The sequence below is a fragment of the Melanotaenia boesemani genome, chromosome 3 (genome assembly GCF_017639745.1).
Source record: "Melanotaenia boesemani isolate fMelBoe1 chromosome 3, fMelBoe1.pri, whole genome shotgun sequence".
Taxonomy (NCBI): Eukaryota; Metazoa; Chordata; class Actinopteri; order Atheriniformes; family Melanotaeniidae; genus Melanotaenia; species Melanotaenia boesemani.
In genome coordinates, this window is record NC_055684.1 from 3906595 (window position 1) to 3931056 (window position 24462).

At 37.5% G+C, this 24462-nt stretch overlaps 1 protein-coding gene across 1 annotated transcript in view; it reads left to right on the top strand.

The window, feature by feature from the left end:
* The window catches only part of LOC121637467 (contactin-4), a 171808-nt gene extending 152558 nt beyond the window's left edge, over window positions 1-19250 (top strand). Inside the window, exons 17-24 of the mRNA XM_041981668.1 lie at window positions 915-1064; window positions 1625-1695; window positions 4107-4341; window positions 4451-4563; window positions 14212-14392; window positions 17644-17756; window positions 18620-18788; window positions 19051-19250. Coding sequence (XP_041837602.1) covers window positions 915-1064; window positions 1625-1695; window positions 4107-4341; window positions 4451-4563; window positions 14212-14392; window positions 17644-17756; window positions 18620-18788; window positions 19051-19136 — 1118 coding nt within the window. The 3' untranslated portion in view covers window positions 19137-19250. The remainder of the gene's footprint in view (window positions 1-914; window positions 1065-1624; window positions 1696-4106; window positions 4342-4450; window positions 4564-14211; window positions 14393-17643; window positions 17757-18619; window positions 18789-19050) is intronic.
* The last annotated feature ends 5212 nt before the right edge of the window (window positions 19251-24462 follow it).

A 24462-nucleotide genomic window follows, 5' to 3' on the forward strand; every position in this document is an offset into this window, starting at 1 on the left:
TGATTATTAGAAAATAATTACCTAACTAAGGAAATCAATTGCATCAAATCTTCTCTTCAGTTCGCTCCCTCATCCTGAACATGTAGTGGTGGATGAATAGTCAGGAACTGGACTGAAAAGGTGTGAAAAAGCAGCCAAAGACAGACACTTAAAGACCTTCACAGAGTCTGGAAAACTGTTCAAAACCACTTAAAACGATGACAACAAAGTCTGGCTGTTTGAAAATAAAATATAAAGATCTGAAAAGTAGCTCAAGGCTTTGAGTCTATAATGAAGTAATAAAAAAAGAATTTAAAAAAGCTGTAGCACAAAAAGCATAAAAATATATTTTCTTTCAAGCCAAACCTGTTTTTCACTTCTCTAACCTAAGTTTTATCTTGCTGAAGACTTCAAACTGAAAGCCAGTTATTTCAGGATATTTAGCTCTGTCACTTTAGTCACATTAACTGAGATGACCTCCTTTAACAGCTGTTTAATTCTGTTTATTTGATTGATAACATGTTTTTAATTTACATCGTGAGATGCCAAAAATACTCTGACAACAGATTTTGTGGGACGGGTGACAACCCGTAGCCCATTTGGAAAAGTATTTAAGGATGAGCAAATTTTACCGCATCAGTTTGATGTTCTTCAAAGCTTTTTTTTTTTTTACTTTACTTTACTTTATAAGTGGCTGGAGAGCTCAGTTGACAGGGCAACACTATCCCATATGGGAGGCCCGAGTTCAAATCCCACAGGGTAGATATATTAATACCTTCCATTTGGGTCCTTAAGCAAGACCCCTAACGTTACTGCCTCATCACCTTCAGATGTAAGTTGCTTTTGAGAAAAGTGTCTGCTAAATAACTGTAAAACTGGATTTTTTAATTATTAAATGTGAAAAAAAAAACACTCTTCTTATTCTTTAATCCTAGTTCCTGATTCTGTGCCTGGACAGATGATGCAAGCAACAGTGAGAGATTTGACCCCCTGGGTGGATTATGAATTCAGGGTGGTGGCAATCAACAGTGTTGGTGTTGGAGAACCCAGCATGCCGTCTGAGCAGATTCGAACCAAAGCTGCAGGTATTCTCCCAGCTTGTCATTTCCCACTTGGAAAGAAGAACCTAACTGTTTGATTAGTGTCACTTTTCATAACTGCTATTTGTCATGTATTTTTTCATGCCGGTGCTTTGATTACAAGGCCACATTTACAGTATGAGGACACCAAATGACAGTAAAGTGTCAACAGTCATGGTATCACCCTGGAAGTTGGGAGTATTAATTAGTAGCTGCAGAAAAAGCAGCATTAGAGAAGACGCCATGAGGCAGCGACATGAGCGAGTTTTCTTTGAGCTGCTGAGTTAAGTAGTTCCATCCTGCTGGTTGAATCACAGGGGAACATGTATCCTGTTGTGTCTCACATGGGACCGGCATTCGGTGTCTGACTAGCAACGGCACCCTACAACGGGGGTAATGCTGCTGTCAGAAACAAAACTAATGCCTGTTCTGTGTGATTAACTTGTTTTGTGTTGGTAAGAAGCTGTAGACTGTGGGTCTGATGGCCTAATTGAAAGCTGTGTGGTGTAACAGAATCTTCAGCACCTGCATCTGTCTCTCAGTACCTTTCTTTTGTTTCTGTTTAGCTCCCAAGGTTGCACCCGTTAATGTGAGCGGTGGTGGGGGAATTCGAGGAGAACTTGTTATTATGTGGGAGGTAAGTGGAGGATTGTTGACTGAGCAGCCATTGTGAGAAAGCATCCTTCCTTTGATGAGAACTGAACTCTGGCAGCGGTACCGTGTCTGCTGTGGCCTGGCTTCAGTGGAATAGCTTTTAATTAAAGGTGCAGCTTTTCTGGTTTGCTGCTTGCTGACTCCCCATGGTCTGTAACTTAATAAAGACACAGCGCTAGTGCACATTTCCTATGTGTGAGTCTACAGTAAGGTAACAAGTTTGTGCTGAAAAGTGCTTTGTTGGTGAAACTGTTTAAGAACTTGCTAGAATAAACTGTGTCCTCTTTTACTTCTAATATTTTTTTTAAAATGATCCTCCTCTTTCTAAATCTTGAAATATGGAAAATAAGTCAGATAAAGAACAGCTCATAACATGATACACTGTAAAAAAGAAGAAACTAAGTTAATCCCATGATTCAACAGCTGGTAAAAACACCTTTAACATCTATAACTTGAAGAAATAATTGTTTGAATGATGTTATCAGTGTCTCTCATCATCGAGGAGGAATTTCTTCTTCGCAACATTGTTTAAGATCATTGAGGTTAATGGACATTTGCTTATACAAATGATTAGGTAGAGGTCTGGACTTTGACTGTTTACCATTTACCATCATGTCAACACCTTGATTCTTTTTTTTTTTTTTTTGTCAGCATTCTGTTGTAGATCTGCTGCTATGTTTGGACTCCTTGTCCTGTCTAAAATACTTTGGTATACAGCAAAGTTCATGGTCCACTTAATGACTGCAAGGTTTCATTACCTCTGCCTTGATAGCGCAGATTTTTTCCAAAGTGCTGTTGTGCATAATAAACAAAGATTCCTACCTCAAGGCCAATTTATGCTCTGTTAAAGAGGGAGACAGAGCCTTTAGTTAGTTTTCTGTGTCCTTTATGTACATTTTGTGGTCCATATTCAGGACAGATGTGTACCCCAGTGTTGCAAATCGAATAGTACCACCGCAAACCATGAGGGCAGGGTTCAGCAGTATACTGTAGTTGATGCGTGACCAGCAAAAGGAATAACACCAAAGAAGAAGCCATGATGCTTCCTTTTATGTGTCTTTCTGAGAATGAGCGTTATCGCAATCTCCTCTATCGTAGTCATGTTTGTTGTTGTTGTCTCAAACTGACGAAACTTGGAGGTGAACTCTCATCTCTGCACTGCCCTCTGGTGGATGTATTACCTAACAATCATGCCAATGTAAAGGATGCTTGGAAGTATCAGGGCAGTGATGTTTGATACCTTTTGAAAGGATGTGCAAATTTAACTACATAAAGGGAGCAAAAACGAGCCCTTTGGTCTCTTATGGCCTTTTCCCACTAGTACCCACCTAGCCCAGCCCAACACCATCCCCTAGCAATTTGTAGGTTTTCCTATCAGGATTTTCCCAGGGTGAGCAGATACACTTTTATCACCTACTTCGTCAGGGTTCTGAAGATGCGGCGCTGGACCGAAAATCATGATAGAAGTTATACCTAACCCTTGGCCAGAATTTGATGATATGGAATCAGTCCTGGGAGCGACTCCCTACCCCACCATCTTTAAAACCCCGAAGACACGACTGTGGATAATGACTTTGGCATTAAACCAAGCAGCACATGAATCACAAGCTCGATGTCCTCCACTGTTGTTCTGTGTGTGTCGCAAATAAATGACTTTATGATACTTACTAGTAGCCTTGCTAAGACGACTCTGCCCACACTGAACGCATCCTCAATTGCCCTTTATTGGAATAGTAACTGAAATCAGGGTGCTGTGGTGTCAGATGAATTAAGGTGAGGCTTAGTGGGCACTAGCGGGAAAGGGTCATTATGTCCAAGGGACTTTGCTGCAGAAGTCTTGTGGTCCATTCAGATGCCTCTTTGCACACCGTAAGTTATCATCCCATGTTCCTTTTAAAGATGCTTACTTCTGCAGCATTTCCTCATATTTGATCAGTCCTTTTCTACATGTAAAGATGAACTTTAATATTGTCAGACAAGAGACTGTAATATCCTGTCATGAACTTTAATATTTTACAGGATACTTGAGACCTAGAGAGTTTGAGATGTAGCGTTTGGGTTTTTTGCAGTTTCTCTGATCATTGCACAGTCTGACCTTAGGCTGAACTTGCTGGGACGTCCATTGCTGGGATGATTAATACTTGTCTTGAATGTTTTCCACTGGGAAATAATCATTCTCTTTGCAGAATGATAATCTCTATATAATTTAGAAATTAGATTATAAATTTCTCAGGTAGATGGGCTGCAACAGTTCCTTTCGTTAAAATCACTGTTGATGTCTTGCCTCCTTGGCATTGCATTAATACACTGGTCCTCTTTTACTACAGTTCTGTAACTCAGCTTCTGCTTACTGCTGCTTTGGTCAAAGACATTACTTTTCCAATCCTGTCCCAGACAGTTCCAGAGGAACAGCAGAGTGGAGAGGACTTTGGCTATGTCGTGGCTTTCCGCCCACTTGGCAGCAGCACCTGGATCCAAACAGTACTGACTTCACCTGACGCATCCAGATATGTGTACAGAAATGACAGCATTGCACCCCTGAGCCAGTTTGAAGTGACTGTGGGCGTGTTCAACAGAATGGGAGAGGGGCCCTTCAGCCGTGTTGTCAAAGTGCTTTCTGCAGAGGAAGGTGTGTGTTTGTGTGCTGGAAACAGAAATAACAGTGGTGATGTTAATTCCTGAAGATGTACACTTTTATACTTAATTCCATCTATGCGTTATCCATCTTACTTCTGTAGAACCCTCTGAAGCACCATCCAGAGTCTGGGCTCGGGTTGTGTCAGCCTCTGAGATCGAGGTGTACTGGGATCCAATTCCTCTGGGTTCCAGCAGCGAGATCATTGCATATGAGGTATGAGAAAGAACAGAAGAAGTAATAGTGACAAGAGGAATATTCACACAAGGAGCCGACATTAATCCCCTGCATGACTGACAGTACAATAAAGTGGCTTTCCTCTGAATATACCTGCCAGTGGTGACAACTTGGAAATACTGTGATGTTAGACGATTGAGTTTGTTGGGCGGGCACGTCTTTTTCAGTGGGTGAGATAAGGAATGAAAAGGTCCGCTGGCTGCTGTTTCAATATCCTTAAGTACTCTGAGCCCAGACTTGCCTGAGAGCTGCATTTTTTTTTTAAAAAAAGAAAAAGAAATAAAAGAAAAAGAGGGAACATCACACATCACTTCCATCTACAGCAAACACTCTCCTGAGATTTGTGAGCAGAAAATTGAGATAAAAATAGCATCCTTCTTTAAAAGCCAGATTTTTTACATGGGAGGTTATACCCAGATGGCCTGACCTGTGCAGACAAGCTTCCAGCTCACTGCATTGTCTGGTGCACATATTGTTGTACGACATGAGTCTGAAGCATCACTTTTGGGAGCAAAACAAATCAATTTAGCCCAGACGATTCCTGTCTGTTAAGTGGAAACATATGGAAAAGAATAACAATACTGACCTCCTAAGCAAATAAAGTTTTAGGTCTTTAAAATGTGTTTCATTTTTTGTTTTTGTTTTTTTTCTTTTTGTTACTTAGATGTGTAAAGCTTGTGAAGTAACAATTAAGATTACTTATCTATTAATTTCTACTAATTAATATTAATACTATTAACTTATTAACTATTAACGTGCAAATGCCATTAAGGGACTTAATTTCAAATTTTTTCATGTCATCTTGTTTTCTATAACGATAAATAAATACAAGATTAAAGTGAAGTTGAAATTAAGTATTTTGATCAATTGTCTAAGAAAAAACAAAAAAAAAAAACTCATTTTTTGTAGGCACTACAGTGCCCCGAATAGTTTTTCATTGTTCAATTTTCTAGGTGTCGATAAATGAGGGGAAAAAAGAAATGAGAGTAATGAACAAAAGGGCTCCTGACAGAATCTGCAAGTTTTCTCTACATAACTAATTATATGAAAAATTAAGGATTGATGTGTAGTGTTGGGCAGAATGAAACACAGGTCTTAATGTTAAACAGGTGCCTTTTTAATAGCAGATGTCTCAAAGGTTGAAAGTAACACATAGCGTACCACATACGTATCTCTATCTTTCCAGCTTGGATCTCACCCGGAAATCCATCAGTTCTTCCAACACCACCTAGGGGTGAGGGGTAACAGCACAAGAACTAACAGACACAACATGTTGGTCATTTACTCATGACTCCAATGCATTCACTTGTATTAGAGTTAAGGAAATAAGAGCATATGTTAGAGGCTTACATTTCATTTCATCTTATGTGAAACTGGAGACCTGAGGAACAATATTAAGAATTTAATATTATTTTGGTATACCACCCCCTGAAGAAAAGGTCCACATTGCTAGTACCAGGTTGGACCGCCTGTTTGCTTCAAAAGAACCTCAGTTCTTGGTGTAGTTGAATTAAAAAGGTAATGGAAACCTTCCTCTGAGGCTTTGCTCCATTTCAACATGACAGCATCACACAGTTGCTGCAGGTTTGTTGGCTGTACATCCATGAGAATCTCCCGTTCCACCACATCCCAAAGCTGCTTGTTGGATTGAGATCTGGTGACTGTGGAGGACGTTGGAGTCCAGTGAACTCATTGTCATGTTCAAGAAAGCAGGTGGAGATGATCAGAGTTTTGTGACATGGTGCATTATCCTGCTGGAAGTAGCATCAGAAGATGCTCCACTGTGGTCATAAAGGGATGGACATGGTCAGCAACAATACTCAGGTAGGCTGTGCTGGTTAAACCAGGACACGTTGGTACTAAGGGTCCCAAAGTGAACCAAGAGTTCTGAACCCGGTGTGCTTTAAAACCAGCCGAGTGTATGAAGACGGAGCATGCACATGTCATACATGGTTGTAAACTGGTACCATGGAGTGAAAACACATATCACGGGGAGACAAGTATGTTATCAATTCTCTTACCTTCAGCTAGTCACACTTTGCTGGCTTGGAATTTTGAGATTTTGTAGGTAGAGACTTTGGCTGATGTGTTGAAAACAGTGTGGTCATATCTGGAATTACATAAACACCATATCTCCCACACCATAACACCACCAGACTGAACTGTTTTTGCAGCCACCTTTTAGCTTCTCACTCATCACTGTGAACATAAGCAGGTCCTGAGTTGCTGCTTTTAAAATGAGGACAGCAATTTAAACAAGAGGATGTCATCTGCATTTCTTAGATTTCTGTTTTTTTAGAGACACAAAAGCAGGTGTGTTCTTTACAAGGAATACATTAATTTACATCACTCACTTTTCCTGAGTCCTGGAAAGTAGGTGGAATATAAAACTTTGTGTGTTGTCAGGTGGAGAATTAACAGAAATTACCTCCATCTGTACCTAATCCAGAATCTCCCTGAAGAGGATACCCAAATCCTCCTACAGCTTTCTGCTCTCTAAGGGGGGGCGATTAAGAGCTGTACTCATTGATTATGTCCTGTCCACCCTGTTGCAGAGCTTTGCAACACTTATTTTATTAGAGCATAAAACAGAAAAGAATGGATTCCTGCTTACAACAGGCAGCAGTCGTTTCCAGACCGTCTTTTACCCATTAGATTTCTAATTTGTACAATATATAACAAAAATATTGTTTTAATCTATAAAAAGTGTACCGTGTAACAGTTAACTTCAAAGGGATCACAGCTTCACTGACTCCACCTCTAAGGGATATTTCAGTGCTGACAGAAAAATGTATCATCAACAGACACCTCAGTTTATCAACCACTCCATGTAACCTTTCATTCACAGGTCAGATTAACATATGTGAACCAAAATACTGCAGCAGGAAACACTTTAAAAGCATTTTTAGACTAAATTATGTCAAGAAAACATACTTTAGCACATTCAATGGTCACTTGTGTTGTGTGTCCAGGGTGAAACCAGGATCCAAGCGGAGACACAGGGCTGAGTATAAAATAAAGTTTTACTGTAATCCACAGGCAGTGAGCAGCAGAATGAAGAGAGTGTGGCAGGCAGGCAGGTCTGGGTTTCTGAGCGGAGCAAAGTAAAAGTTAATGTAAGCAGGCTGAAGGACAAGACGGCCAAAAATGCAGAAAAGGCTGTTACCACTGGGTAAACCAACAACCTGGTGATGACTAGAAGGCCAAGCTGGTCTAAATACTGCTGCTGCTGCTGATTGCGGATACAGTGCTGGTGAAGATCCTGGTTGCCGGGGAAACAGGCACGTCCACCACAGCCACACACCAGAGCAGGAGATGGACCACAACTTCTCAGCTTTTTCACATCCTGAATCTTTGTAATCTTTTGATCAAAGCGCCTTTTGCTTTAGTGGAGATATATTGATCTGCTGCTGTTAGCGAAGAACAGCAACAATTAAACTCTTGAATAGATTATTACATTTCATCTTTTTCCTTCAGTTTTTCAGGGTTCTGATACTCAGTCACGTTAAGATAAAATAATACAAACAAAAGCATCAAATCTTGTTTTCTATGTACCAGAACATAAGAAAGTCGTCTGGTCCAGGACCACGAGTCTGCACTACAAACAGGTCTTGAATTAAACCAGGGCTTTTGAGGAACCATATTTTTGGAGGCAGATATATTAAGCCCCGTTTCCACTGACGGGTGTGGGTCGGGACACTTTTTTTTCTTTTTTTTTTTTTACATGCAAAACCTGCCTCAGCCCAGCTAAATAAAAGACGACCTGACCCGTCCTACTTTGTTGGGACCCTTCCGTTGGAGTACCAACTGACCCAACCCTAAAGGTTGCCACACTACAAACCATTGAAAAAAAAAGTCACTTCATGTGCAACATGGCATAAAAACAAAGCAGGAATGGCAGGAATCCTTGTTTAGATTAAAGAGCCATTTTTCTGGTTATACTTAAAGACCCACTCCAATGCTTATTTGGAACTATTTAAAATGTTCTCAGTGGTCTTTAAATTGTGATTATGAAGTTTTTGGCAAGAATCACAAAACCTGTGCCCCTTTCCAGCAATTTGCCACCAAATTGTGGGCGGAGTCAGTGCTGCTCAGTGCCCTCCCCCTTTGACACTGCAGAAATACTCAGAAAAGCCATTTTGATCAAATTTTTCACCCACATGGACATGTGAACAACATCAAAAACATGATTTTCACTGGAGTGGGTCTTTAAAGGAAGGTGCTGCACTGCAATGGCGTCATGCTGATTCTCCACCTCCTACAGATGACTGTAGAAATGCAATGAGATTACAGTTTACAAACTATATCCGCACCTTAGCCGTACCGACCCGACCCACATCTGGAAACAAGGCTTTAGTCCACGTATAGCATGGTCAAAAATATTTTACTGCCAAGAACTTGCAACTACTGCATGCAACTCCTTTAATTAAAAAACAGGCATAGAAAGTTCTTTTGACAACCACAAAAGAAGCTTTTGTATTAGGTGGTCGTATGGACGCTCACAGCACACAACAATCAATGCTGCTGTTCACGGTGATGAAGGAAACACAACTTTCATGACCTGCGTCATTTTGAAGATTTAATTAATTGTATTAAATTAAAGTAAACACACAGCACTGACAAATTAATGCTGTTCTTCTTCAAAAAAACATCTGGGACTCTGTAGAAAACATTGAAAGTAACCTGACGCTCCCCTTAGCTCCCCTGTAATTTGAACCCTGACAACGGAGCGCAATTAGCTTATTGAGATTACTTGAGTACCACAAACTAGTTCACTTCTTACTGGGTAGCATCACTATGGCAACTTATGTTGTATATGGAATTACAGGAGTGGCACAAAATAAATTTGGAAAAAAGTAAGGATATATATAGAGAGAAACAGCACAACAACACCTGGAAACAAGATGTTAACCCCTTAACTCCATGTAGCGGAGACTGCAGTCAAACAAAAAATGAAAGTTTAGAGAATTTATATCCAGAAATCTGGATAATGAAGCATAAAGGTGCATGGATGGAAGTTATTGTGCATATTGTGAATATTTCTCTCTCCTCACCATCTAGAAGCTGTGAGATTCTAATCCTGCTTTCTGTCCGTTCACCTGATGCTGATATTCATCTCATATTGTTCCTTCTGTGTTTAGAAGGAAGCAGCTTCACAGCTTTAAATCCATGCTGCTGACTTTTTACCTTTTAGTTAGTAAATCCTGAACATTTCATCCTTCTTTCTCATAAATGTTTGATTTTATAAATATATATGAAGAAATATTTTAACTGTTGCTGTTTAAAGAGAAAACTGCTGCTAAACCTGTTTATGTGTTTAGTGCAGGGGTCTGCAGCCTTTCCAATCCAAAGAGACATTTTTCCCTCAGCCAGCTAAATAAAACTCCTTTAGAGACATATATGTTAGGAGACTTGTCAAAAAAGGCAACTTAATATATATTTTTAATGAAGAGCCACCATAGGATATTTGTTATTTTTGAAGAACCACATTTTTAATTTAATTTTTTAAGGTTTTAAAATAAAGGAAACACATAAAACCTTTATAAAAAGAGGATAGACAGACTTTCATCTAAGGGATGTAGATATTTGTGGAAAATGCTGTAAAAGAAAAAAAAAAAAAGTCCCTGGTTTCCAACCTAATGACAAGAAAGATAGATTTAAAAAAAATATTTTAGCCACGTATTTAGAGACATTGTGGAAGGTCCAGAGTCGCAGGTTAAACACCAGTGATGTGTGTTAGTAAACCAAAATTTACTGCATTTTCTTTATATAGCTGTAGGCCTTCTTTTAAAGGAAAGAGACATTTTGCAAGTAATGATGCGATTAATCGTGATTAATCGCAGCATGTCATGCGATTAATCGCGATTAAAAGTTTTAATCGTTGCCCAGCACTACTAAAAATATAAGAATGAAATTTTATGAAAATCTATAAATGAAAAAAATGTAAAAAATATGTCTTTTATATATTTGTCTACATATGTCCCTATTCTTTTCCGGATTCATTTTTCATTCCATAGTTATGGAACTTAATCTGCTCTGCATGATAAGAGCTCAGACTGGCGACTTGTCCAGCATATATCCTGGTGACTACTGGGATTGGTTCCAGCTCCCCTGCAACCTTTAATTGGAATAGACGGTAGAGAGAAAGTAGAGATAAGAGGTCAAACATGTAAAAGCCCCTCATCCTGACCAATCAAATCTCTCTGAATCTGTGAGCATATACCGATATTCAGTGGAGCCCTGGCTTGTCTTTTGCTGTGTAAATCCTCTTGTCCAATATCACCACCAGACACATATACAAACAAGAAAAATTACCCTATTCCCTGATTCCCAATAACATACAAGCATCTGGGACTTAAATTAAATTGTTAAATTCTGCACAATGACCTATTAATTTGAATCAGATATGTTTTATAATGGAAAACATCTAAAACCTGCAGGACAGTGACCCTCGAGGATCAGAGTTGCCTGTCCCTGTTCTACAAGTTTATAACAAAAACTTTCTGAATGGAACACAATGTATTTGGTGCAGCGTGATTGACTTAATCAAATCAGTAAAATGTAGGGGTGAATCTGGTCCCATCTTCCTCCATCTGTTCTTCCAACAAATCCACACACTTAGCCACATTCATCTTATAAAATACTCGGTCTAAGTTCATCTAGACACTTACAGTAATCCCACTTTCTGCTTTTAATTACTTTTCTTCTAGTTCTTTGTTGTGTGCAAGTTGTGTGCAAGATGAGCAAAAAGCATCTTTAACAGCCAGAGTTACATCTGACAGAAACTTTCTCACATGCTTAAATAACAAACCTGCAGTAAATTAATTAATTGGAAACACACAATGAAACATCAACCATGAATCACCATGCTTGGATGTTGTGGCAGATTAATTTACACATTCACAGTCTTTTTTGTATGTTGTCATATTTCCTTCCAGTTTTTAACCTGCTGGTAACATCTGAAGGTGACTGGACAGCTGATTATAACCAATTTACATGAACATGCACATACCCAGATTCAGAAAACCTGGTTATTATACCTGGTTTAATAATTGCATTGAATTTCCACAAAATAATAATATAAAAAGTACCAGTAAGATATATATATATTTTTATCTTTTTTTTTTTTGTAGGTGTGTGTAATTTTTTATTTTTTTAATCATTAATCACTAGGGCGGGGTATCATCACTAATTTCCTGAATTGATTTGATTCGATATAATTCACAACAGCCTATTTCGATTTAGGTTAAATCCGATTTGATTTGATATTAATTAATTTACAGGTAATTATGTAACATTACCTATTTTTTTTTATTTTAAAGCCGTTTTCATTTAGACTTTTTTTTTTATAAAACACTGAGTGCATTTACTTGACAATCAAAATTAGTTCTCTGGGAGTAATCAGATTACTGTAATAATCTGATCTGACACATCTACATTAATTTCTGAAGTACTATAAAAACACAGTATTTCCCCAGATTCAGAGCCAGAAATGCTGTAATGGAAATAACTAAATACATAAATTAATAAAAAACCCACAGGACAGAAAGAAGTGGAGTCACTCTAAATATTCTTAAAGTTCATATTTCAGATAAGGTGTTGATGTTAATAAAACTTACAAAGATATTGGATCTATTTAAAGAAGTAATACGAATCAGAAATTCCTTTAATGACGGTAGGCAGTTATTATTTCTTAATATATAAAATCACATATTTATGAGAAAGAAGGATGAAATGTTCAGGATTTACTAACTAAAAGGTAAAAAGTCAGCAGGATGAATTTAAAGCTGTGAAGCTGCTTCCTTCTAAACACAGAAGGAACAATATGTGATGAATATCTGCATCAGGTGAACAGACAGAAAGCAGGATGAGAATCTCACAGCTTCTAGATGGTGAGGAGAGAGAAATATTCACTATATGCACAATAACTTCCATCCATGCAGCCTCCGCTACAGGGAGTTAAGGGTTAACATCTCCTTTCCAGGTGTAGAGTCAGGTCTGTAGATGTAACTATAAACATGTGTGGTATCCACAGAAAGTCCAGAATCTCAGCTACCAGCTCAGCAAAACCATTTCTATCACCAACAAACACAGTTAAGACAACAAATAATTGAAAGACCAGCTACACTAAGTCTGAAAAAACATGTAAACACAGATGATGTTTCCCCATGAACACGAACAAACGGCTCCTCTACTGAAAGCTCACATCTCACAGATTCCACAGCTGGAAGTTTCATCTCGCTATGACCAAGATTCACCGAACCAGAGGCAGAAGAAGACCCGATTTATGCTGCACGTTTGTGAAACATATTCATAAAATGTCTAATCTTTGCTGCCTTGCCTCAAAATTTCTATCTAATAGGGTAACACTACATTTAGTAGAAAAAAAGGAGTTTCCTGTCCAAAAATCTATTTTCTGCCCATTTCCATGGGTTTTGACAGACAAAGAGAAATGTCTGTTCTTTGTCTCCTTTCTTGAGTGCCAGACAGAAAAAGTCACTTTTTATAAACCTGTTCTCTTCTCTTGATCATGCTGAGCTGCAGCAGGACCAGACATGGAGGAATAATTGGACTGCAAGCCTCGGCATGTGGTCTCTCTGTTCAGACTTCAGAACCAGTTTTAGATGAAAAACAAAAAACAAAACTGCATTAAAGCGAGATTTTAAAAAAAAGACGTCAATTAACTAATGCATAAAAGCGTTAATAACGTGTTATTATCAGGTTAAGGTGCCCAGCTCTAAATACACACACACACACACACATATATATATATATATAAAACAAAGACCAGAATAGGTTTGTTGCAAATTTGTGACATCACGGGATAAATTAGTTAACCTATATTTTCGTTCAAACCAGGAAATTTGTCTTCTGTCTAAGATTCAACATGACAGCTGAAGTCTTCTAAAATCCCCTTTTCATCCGTCTTTGAGCCAATTTATTCAGATGTGGTATCAAAGCTGTAAAAGGCTTCTTTTCAGGTATTTTAGAATTGTTCTCAAGAATCTGGAAACAGGGCTTTGATGAAAAGAAAAACAAACAAAGAAATAAACACCCTAGTTGCATCTGTTATCGGCAACTCCATGCTCTGCAGCTAATCTGCCTCTCACGAGCAAGATCCCTGAGAACCTGTGTGCAGCCAAATAAATAAGCACCTCTGCTCTCAAGCCATCTGTTCGACATTTTCCCGCCTGGTGTGTTGCTATCTCATACTGGGGTTGTAAATGATCTCCATATAAACACAGATTCTGTCAATATCAAAGTCCCTTTTCTGTTACTGACTTATTTTCATATTGCTGATCTTCAGATGCAGAATCATTTGGGAATTTAAAAATGTTGGATTTCTTCTGGACTTTTATCTGCACAACTGATCCAGAAGAGGCAACAATGTGGTTTTCAATGTTTTTTTTCTTTTTAATTGGATCATCTCTGAACTATATCAAAACTTTGATGCTTTCTTACAAGTCAGTGGTTTGCACATGTGCACATAAGTGTGGTATGATGCATTTTGACAGTCACTGTTTAGGTAAATAGGAATTATGTGATAAGCTGAGCTTTCAGCTTGATTAAATACAAAAGGAGACACCAGTCCTGGAGTCTGTGGTAACCCTTGTCTCTTTGGCCCAGGTTTTCTTTTGGGAGGAGGGCTCTCAGCGGAGTGAAGCAGACAAAATGAAGGTTATCAACAGCTCAGCTCTGCTCTCTGGATTGAAAGCCAGCACAGTCTATCTGATTTCAGTCAGAGCCCAGAACAGCGCTGGAGCTGGACCTCTCAGCCCTGCTTTAAATATCACCACCAAGAAACCACGTGAGTTTGAACACAGACACAGTATTTCATTTGATGACTTAAAATACTCCTTTTACACTGGTTCAAGTGCAGCCCATAAAGTATGTGCCAGACTCAGCCTGCATGTCCTACGGGCCATGACACTAGACAGGGATGCTAATGAGATGGGAAGGAGGTTGAGCTTCATGTTCACACACATTTTATTCTAAAATTGTATTCATGCTTTTGATTCATAGTTAAAAAGGAAAACTAAATGCAAAAGCAAAATGACAACATTGCGAGCATATTAAGGGAATATGTCGACATTCATCTACAAGCTATTTAAATTATTAAATTTGTGGGTATCTTGTGAAAATGTAGTTGTGGAACTTCAAACTGCAAATTTAAATTTCAGCCTTTTAAGGTAAAAATACACTCTTCTTCAACCACACTTTTAGTGGCTTGCACCCGGCGGTATTTTACAGTGGTACTATATTATCAGAATTAGAATCTGTTCTTGTTTTTGCTCTTTCAGCCCTGAGAAAACTGATCTCTCCAGATGTTTGCAAGATGTGTGTATGTGTCTCTATATTAAATCTAAGTATATAATCATCAATTCTCATGATACCTTAAAAGGTGCGTTATGTTGTAAGTTATTGCGATATTTGGCATGACGCCATTGACTAGCTTTAATGAAGTAGCAGCAGACTGGTACCGTTTGACAACAGACAGGAGAAAATGGTTCAACAGTAACATGAAGAAAGTCGTGTCAGGTGTCACGCTGCAAGAATCAACCACTCCCAAAAGTTCGGATGATTCCAGCAATGTGACGAGACCTAGCAAGACAGCAATAATGTACCTTCGCAACCATCAGAGAGCACTCATATGCAGCTAGATTAAACTCAGTCCGACTCATCCTTACTAAGTGTAGTAAGTCACAGTTACATTTTTACTGACGTTATTTTAGCATGTTAGGTTTTTGTTTGCTGCAGATGTTTTCTTGAGGATTTACAGAGTTAAAGTTAAACAGGATGAGTTTGCTTGAGCTCTCGTAGCTTTGCTCTAAAATGAGCTGCCAACCAGCTTAGCAGTACATTTCTCCGTTTCAGCAGAAGTTTGTTTTGTCCTCGGCCTGAACTCTAAAACTCGTTTTTACACCAAAGAGCAATACAGCCGTGCCACTCTTTGTTTTCTATTCTCCCTGGGTTCACCAGACTCTATCATTCACTCTGTTATCTCTCACTTTGACGCAGACAAGGGACTCTAATCAGGAGAGCAAAACCAACCAACCTCGTGACGTCAGTTTATAGTACTACAAGATGGCGACGCCCTTGCCATGAAAGATAAAACTTGTTTTTCTTTTAAATTTTCTTTTTTGTCACGTTTATTATATATTTATTGATCCGAATAAGACTTGGTCTAGTAAATAATGTTAATTTGGTTGACTGTTTCATTTCCACTTTAAAGTTTCATTAGGCAGGAATGAATGTGTAATTTGGGTTTGTCAAATCACAGAGAAGTTAATTGTGAACCTTTTGTGTTCATTTTAATCTTACAAGTTTTTGAAATCATTATGAAAACTTTTGAAATAATTAAAAAATCACCAGTGTTCTCAAATAACAGACAACTCAAAATCTCTGGTTAGTTAAAAAGAACCAAACAGTTAAAACATGGTTTATTTTAACCAAACTAAACTGATTCAATGTAAAATCATAAATACACGCTCTACATGTGGAATATTTCACTCTCCAGCTCTGGAATAAACTGTCGTATATTTATCTGCACATGTGTGAAAATTCATTTATCCCAGCTGTCTCTAAATGAGGCAGATATCGGTAGTAATCTACAACAGTATGTTAATAGTTTAGTCTTCTAACACTAGTTTTCAGAGTAGTCTGACCTCCAGAGTTTGGTGCTTGCCATTCATAAGATACTGTAAATCCACTGTGTGAAGCTTCATTACATGTGCATACAGTCCTGAAACAAACTGCAGGGGGAGATCTTTAACTTTGCCTCTTCAGTCCAATGAGTATGAATCTGATTCTCTGAGCTGGTGTGCTACCAGATCTGTTTCAGCTTCCATTCATTTCTTTTTTATTTAATTCTAGTTTCAAAAGTAGATGCATTTTTGTGATGAAAACAGAACATTTAGAAAGCCAGTTGGTCACATACACAGCTGGATGGCATGACCAGGAACCAGACTAATGTATGATAAAATGTATATTTAGAACACTAGAGTGTAAGAAGGGAGGTTGGCTTTCCAGATTTTTGTCTTGTCCTAAAGAACTTCAGCAGAAAATTGATTAAATTCTATTTAACAGTTCAACTGTACAACAGTAAATTGTAGTTATTAGACAATAGTAATTTAAACATGTTAAAAGACCCATTACATTTCCATGCAAATCTCTGAATTAGCTTTAAAGAATCATCCCGTTCATACCTTTCCTAAAATAATATTAAGATGTTAAAGTAACCACTGGAAAACATTTCGGACTGTTGGAACTAATGCATACTGGATATGTAACTTTACAGTCGTTGCATTCAGACATTTATATGAATTCAGTGTAAATTGGATTAAAATAACGCTTTTCAAAAGTGAGTTTTTTCATGTAAAATTCACTCTGTTAGTTTTATCCTTCTGCAGCAGCAGGGATGTCGTATTAAGAACACTATAACCCACATTATTGTTGAAATGGTCAAGACTTCAGCAATAAACGTAGGAATGCATTAGGAAGGTATCTCTAATGGGTGCCAAAAACCATTTTTCTTGTCAAATTTAGTAAATTGTGGACCTCTCCTTCAAGACATGTTCATTTAAATTAATTAAATTATCCTTGTGACATTTGCATTAGTGCATTTAGTCCTTAACAACACTCATGGCATAGATGCATTAAATTAGAGAAGAAAGACTTTTATTTTAGTGGTATTTCTGTCTTTGATTGATTTTCTCCTCATCTCCAGGACCATTCTATTCTTTTTTGTTGAATGTTACGGCTGTAGGGCCCAAGGGTGAACTACTGATGCTGTTTATTGAAAATTTATGCATTAAAAGCGTGTGTGCTTCTTCAGGGTGAACTTTTCATCTCTTCCTTGTTAGCAGATTTTTACGCACATAAACAAAAGGCTAATCAACGAGCATTTTCTTGACCTCTTTTTTTTAAGGTAAATCAGCTGCAATTCAATCACCTGCTGATTAAATCATGGCTGACTGCAGAGTTAAAGAACACTACTGATGAAAGCAGCATAGGCGTTCATTTGTCAACCTTGTATCCATGTAATTGCATATCTTGCAGCACCGAGTCATCCTCCTGGCAGCATTGAGTGGAACCTGACCAACTCCAGAATCTTTCTAAATTGGGAACATGTCAAAGCAATGGAGAATGAGTCTGAGGTGACAGGATACAAGGTGAGTTTGTCAGTGAAAAGGCAGGAACCCCAGAACTGGGGAAACAAATCCAGCTTCAGCAGCTGTCATCTCAATAAACGGCGTTCTCAGTGCAGTGAAAAGATCGACCTCAGCACTCCAGTGCTGCGTTATGGATTGGCCCTGTCTGGTCTTTCGAAATTAAAAGATCTGTTGTAGGTGATAAAATGAAGGGTGTCATACTGCAAGGAGAGTTCAGTTTTTTTACAACAACAATGGATCTTCTTTGATCCACTTTGCATGTTTTCTATGGAAAAAAACACGGGTCTTGATATTGCACAGATATATTTATTCTTCCTCCAGAGATATGCAGCCCTGTTCATTTAATGATCCTTCTTTTGTGGAGCATGGCTGTATGGAAGCACACAGCACATGAACTGTAGACACGACTGGTGTAATAATTCAACAAAGCTAAATCTGTGTATGTGTAGACAAAATGGATTATATTTTTCGTATTTTCAAAACCTAACTTAAAGTTTACCTCTCTGTGTCACATGCCAGGGACAAAACCAGATGTTTTAATAAAGATGAAATTGCATGACTGAATGTTTATGTGTGTGTGTGTGTGTGTGTGTGTTTCATTTATAAGGATGTTTTAACCTGTTTTACAACACTCAACATTCTGTGTCGAGTCATTGGAATAAATAATCTTCTTGCATAATGTTGATTTAGGACACATCTGCTTGCTGAGAAGTCATTCAATCTTTCATAACCCATGCTTATTCAAGGATGCCAGCTGAGTAGGAACTCTTTTCGAAACACTATGAACATAATAAAAGGTTTAATCTCTCACAGCCAGGGCTGATGAATCCATATTTCAGCTCCGGATCCATCCTCTCCTCTAGGTTGCGTATCGTCAGAACTGGTATGGTAGGACTTCAGTCTTGGAAACCAATAAGACCAGCGTGGAACTGCAAATCCATTCTGGAGAGGACTATGTAATTGAGATCAAAGCTTTGACGGAAGGAGGTGATGGCACCAGCAGTGGTCCCATTCGCATACCAAAGATGTCCAGTAAGTTTCAAAGACTCAGCAGCATACAAATGTTTTTTATTAGGCAGTATTAGATAGAAAAGCAGTGAGATGGGAGCTATGGCAGTTACTCTGCTAGTGAACTGTACGTACTTGACATTTTAGACAGTATTTTCTGTTTCAAAGCTGTAATATTCCCTGATACATTCTCCTCAATGACTGATTTTGTGACAGAAAAAAATGAAAATGTATAGAAATACTTATATTGCTGACTTTGTTTCCCCTTTCTTTCTGTTATTTTTAGGTCTTAACTCAGAAGGATGTGTGGGTCCGGCTCCAGTAAATATTTGCTCTTTTATGTTTTTTATGTTTTCTTTGCTCATTTTATAGCTTATGCTGATGCCTTTACATTCAACCCTGGACACTGGGATGTACAGTCTATGTGTCAAATTTCTGGAATGAGCAGCAGCAACTAGAATGTTTCTCAGCTGTTTGTTTATCAAAACTAAACTATCTTACACTGACAAGTAACCCAGAGCACAGGTTTGTGTCCTGGTTTGTTCATTCCAATCTCCAATTTCATCCATTTTGCTTCAACTTACAATTTATGTCTTAACTCGCACTTTTCTCTTTCTGCACATGCGGTTTGGAAGTTACTGTTTAGTCATTTTACAGTATTTGTTCATTTTGTGAGGACAACATGTTTGTTCTTGGTATTTTCTATATAAAAACTAAGTTGCTATAAGTCAGAAAATCAAACATAATTTGACATTTTAGGAAAAGAGATTTTTGCTTTCTGGCTGTTTCTATGTCTGCTTCTTTACAGCAAGCTCATCAGCATGCACTGATATGATAGTGATATTGTTTACCCTAAATCTCAGATACAAATATAGGATTTTAGCTGTCTTTTTAAATCCACAAACCTAGCAGCTACATTAATCATGATGTTCCTTGACCACCAGACATCCGTTAAGAGATTCAGAAGTTATGTAAGTGCAGCTAATATTGTCCTGGTTTGCTAGCCTTAAGCTAATAGCAGGTCCAGCATGGACTCAAGTGACTTCATTTGAAGCATTTCAGATTACTTGCAGCTTCTAGTCAAAACCTCCTACTTTAAAAACAGCAATGTTGGTCTTTGCACACTAAGTCCTGTTGGCTTTATTCATCCTCTCATTGCAGATATTTGAAAATTGAGGGAAAAATAGAGCAGTTATCTCTTGGTCCTCTCACTTCGTAGTGATAGAAAAGCAAATGTATGGGTCCTTCCGATTTGGCATCAGCTGCAAGAAGAGTGTCTTTAGCCAATGACTAGTTATGACCCCAATCACTTCCAGTCTGATACCCTACTCATTATACTGGAAACACATATTTAAGAGGAAAAAAAACAATATTTCCCATCTTTTCTTTTCCAAAAACTGCTTTGTTTGAAGATAATGACGATTGTTTCTAACATCAAACAAAGAGGCTTAAAATCAAACCTGTTCCTAAACAAAGACTTAAAACTTAACCCAATTACCATACTCTGTAAATAGGGGGCAGAAATTAAGAGGCCATCTATGAGAGCCAAAACTGGTAAAATGGATGAAATTTAGTTTTAAATCTGATGCAGAATCTGCACTGTCCTTCCTCAGCGTGACTGGCTGTGCACACACCTGAGTGGAGCAGATTCATTGTTAATGTTATTAATCACAGCTGTGCTTGTCTGGCTATGATGACTCCAACTGTCCGCTGCAGGAAAAGCTGCATATTAATCAGCTTACCCAGACCATTACACACGTGAACATAATCACATTACAATGACTGATGGCTAATGTGGCCTAAGCAGTTATATTTAATGAAAAGATGGGTCCGTTAACAGCTTGACCATTTCTGTTATTGGATTTACTCTAATAATCCATGTGTCTCATGCTATTTAATGCTATAAACATGTTGGTTTAACTAAGATTACTCAGTGGCTTTGCATACATTTCATTTAACTGTTTGGCTAACAGGTAACATGATGGAGTGAAGTTTTGCCAAATCCATAAAAGCTGACCGTTTGTCTGGTCAACACTCTTAATGCAAGCTAATATGTACCATAAAGTTATAAGCAGGATGACGAAGCTGTAAAGGTTTCCTTCTGTTACTGGTATACAAAATATAAAAAAATAAATAAAATAAAATAAACCTGGCCGAGCTTTCAAAAGCTTTAATACATCCAGAAACTTTTTGACTTCACGTTTAAAGGGTTTAATGTCAGAGACCCAGTGAATCCAGTTGCGATAAGTTCAGCCTGCTTTGCCTTAAAAAGTTCATGTTGTATCAGTGAAATGTTTAAACAGACCTGCTTATTCAAAGCGAAGGAGTCGATGGCTCGAACTTTACTGGTTCTGCACTTCAAGCTGATTGTCAAGTAGTCTAAAACTGAATGTGGTCATTTTACAAAGGGCAGCCTTTTCTAGGGCAAAATGTAGAGTCTTATATTCTGTATTTTAGTTCTAATAGTGTAAGTAATTTGTTTGGAATTGATTGTACAGGATTTTTTGTATTTGAGGTAAAATAGAAGATAAGAAAAGTAAAACTAAAACTGGCCACCAAGCAGCCATAAGATTATGATCACTGACAGATGGGGAAAACACTCACAATGTTTTCACCTTTGAATTTGACCTTGTGGGATATACTTTGATAAATTGGGATTGCTGGACAGCTGAGTCATTACATCACAACTGCAGCTCTTTTGGGATGTTTCTGGTCAGGAGTGGTCAGGACTGACCCAAGGTGGTCCAGACAAAAGAAAACTGATGGGTCGAGGTGGGTCTGTATACATTCAGGCAGTTTTTTCCTTTGAAGGAGAAAATGTTTTTTTTTTCTAACCAAAATGAAAAACCAAATAACTGACCATTTTATATTTTCAGATTTCATGCTCACAAAAGAAAGAAAGAAAATCAGAAAAAACGGATAGCGTGCTTAAATCATTTTCACATTTTTTCATCAACGTAAGTGACCTGCGAGTATCGCTGCTCCATCTGTGTAGCGTTGACTACACATCTACAGCTGTGTTGAACTCATTTGATCATCATAGCAATTGCACACAGAATATTTCCAGATCTTGTTTCACATGTCCATTAAAAAATGAGAAATCCATAAAAATGTCCACCTGTATCCGTGAATACGGAGCAGTTGGACTGATCATTTATAGTTGGCCAACTTTTTATGCCGTCTATGGACACTTGCTGCTGTAACGTAAACTGTGTCTACTAATGACTAATTCCTTATTTACTAAATGTGTTAGTTAACATAAGCTTGTCTGTTCAGGCCCAGTGTTGCTCTGTCCAACCAGCTGCAGCTTTCAACGGCAAATGTCAGCCTTTTCTGGATTGGCCTGCATGTGCATTTGCTACTGACCCTAAGCAGTCATATTTTTGCAGACTGGTCACAGATGATGAATCCAAAATTACATTTTTTTCTTTCTGTTTCTTTTTCTTTTTTCTTCTTTTTTTGAGTAATAAAATGGAAAAGGGATAACAGTTTTTTTTTTTTTTTATAAATTTTTACTTTGGTTGAGTAAACATGTTTTTTTTTTTTGTTTTAAAGGGGAAAAGGGTCTGAATGTACACAGAAGACGATGAGCCGACTGACCCTTGTACTCTATGGGTCAGTGGAAGAAGGTGGTCTGGTCTGATGTATCAGGCTTTTCTTTACACCAATTCAATGTTACTGTGACCCCGACCATCATCCCAAACAGGAAGTGTACTCTTTTATCTGGAAAAGTCTTAAGATTGGTTTGAGGAACTCTGGTGAATTAGAAATGTTGCTTTGGCATCTAAATTCCCCAGATTTCAGTCTAATAGAGCATCAGTGGGACATGCCGAGCTAATAATTTGGATCTTTTGCAACTTTCAGGATCTACAGGCTCTACTACTGACAGCATAGAGCCTGGAACCACAGTGGTGCATTGAAGTCCATTCCTTGATACGTCAGGGCTGCTTTGGAAACAAAAGTAGAACCCATTGAATATGAGACAAATGTTCATAATGTTAGGGCTGATTGTGTACAACTATTATACAGAAAAAAAATAAAAATAAAAAATTCTTATGAGGAATGCTTTTGCACATTAAGTGTTCTTTTATAGCACAAACGTTAGATGAAATATTAAACATAAAGATTACTGAAGCTAAACTGCATCCCAACATAACCAGATGAGAGCAGTTTTAAAAATGATTTTAAAATATTTATTGTAACACACAGCAAAATTTCTAATGGCTGGGGAATATTTTGCAGAAACATGTAAACTAAAATCAATTTTCATTTCACTGATGTACTTTATTTATGCAGAAAATGAAATTTGTTTTCTACCAGATTTCATCTTCATACCACTGGAAAAAAAAAAATATTGGATTTTAAATTTCAGCCATCAGTTCATATTACTTGAGGCCTTTTCACACAAACTCATCCAATAAACACAACTGTGTCACACAATTATTCTATTATATTACACCATTTTTACTTTATTTATTATGCATATGCCACACTGAAATATGACTAATATTTTGTTATTAAGAGAAATTTAAGGTGCAGTTTAGAGTGTAGACTGGTTTCAACATGTGTAGTTGTGTGTATTAGTTATTTAAGGACATTTTATTTTGTGACATGATCATTAAATATGTATTTACTATTTAACAACTACCACTTAAAATTTCATACACAATTTTTTTATTTAAATTCATTTATAACCATATTTTCCATATTCATTTATATCGTACGTACTGAATGTATAATAGTTAAATATGAATATATAGAATATGAGAATAATGATGATATCCCAAATTGGTTTTCATGACAAAAAACATGCCTTCTTTAACTTAATCTGCAGTTTAATTCAGTAATGTGATACTATTGTATTATTAAGATATCTCTGTGAGATTATACTGAATAAAGTTTCATGTTGAAACCTTTTAATTATCTATTGTGTTTTGTCTTCTTTGAATGGTGCATTGTGAGATGGGATTTTATTTCTGTGCAAGTTGGCCTGTAGACGTTTCTGCAGAACTGCAGTGGTGTTGCGAATCCAGGCAAATATGGTGAGTATGTTTCCGGAAGAAGCCTACTCCTGTGGCTGAACTACTGAAGCTCCCTCAGGACCAAGTGGACCGACTAAAAATTAGTTTGCAGTAGTAGTTTTAGCCTTTTCCTCTTTTCATTTATTTAAAGGTTTATTAAAGTTGGAACGTGCACATTGATAACTATTAAAATGTGAATGTGCCAGAATAAACCATATGGCTATTTTATGTCTGCCATTGCACCAACCAATGGTATATAAATGGTATGTAATAAAGGTCAGAGAGCTTTGAAATAAAAGTAGTACATAACACATACAGCTAAAAAATAAAGCCTGATCCCACACAGACAGAAAACAACTATAGTACACACTATAAAAGACATGAAACATGGGGTGTAACTGTAAATGTTGGATGGACGGGCGAAAATTTATGTATTATCAATGCTGACGAGTCTGATCTCCACAACCCATTCTTTCAACAGGATTTGAATGTATTTTAATTCCCCAGGTCTATGACTTTAGGTGGTATTCTGTTCCACTGATGTGTAGTTCGAAGAGGAAGTGAGCTTCGTCCATCTCAGCTTCTTTAAAACTGAACCATGTATATATATATATATATATATATATATATATATATATATATATATATATATATATATATATATATATATATATAGA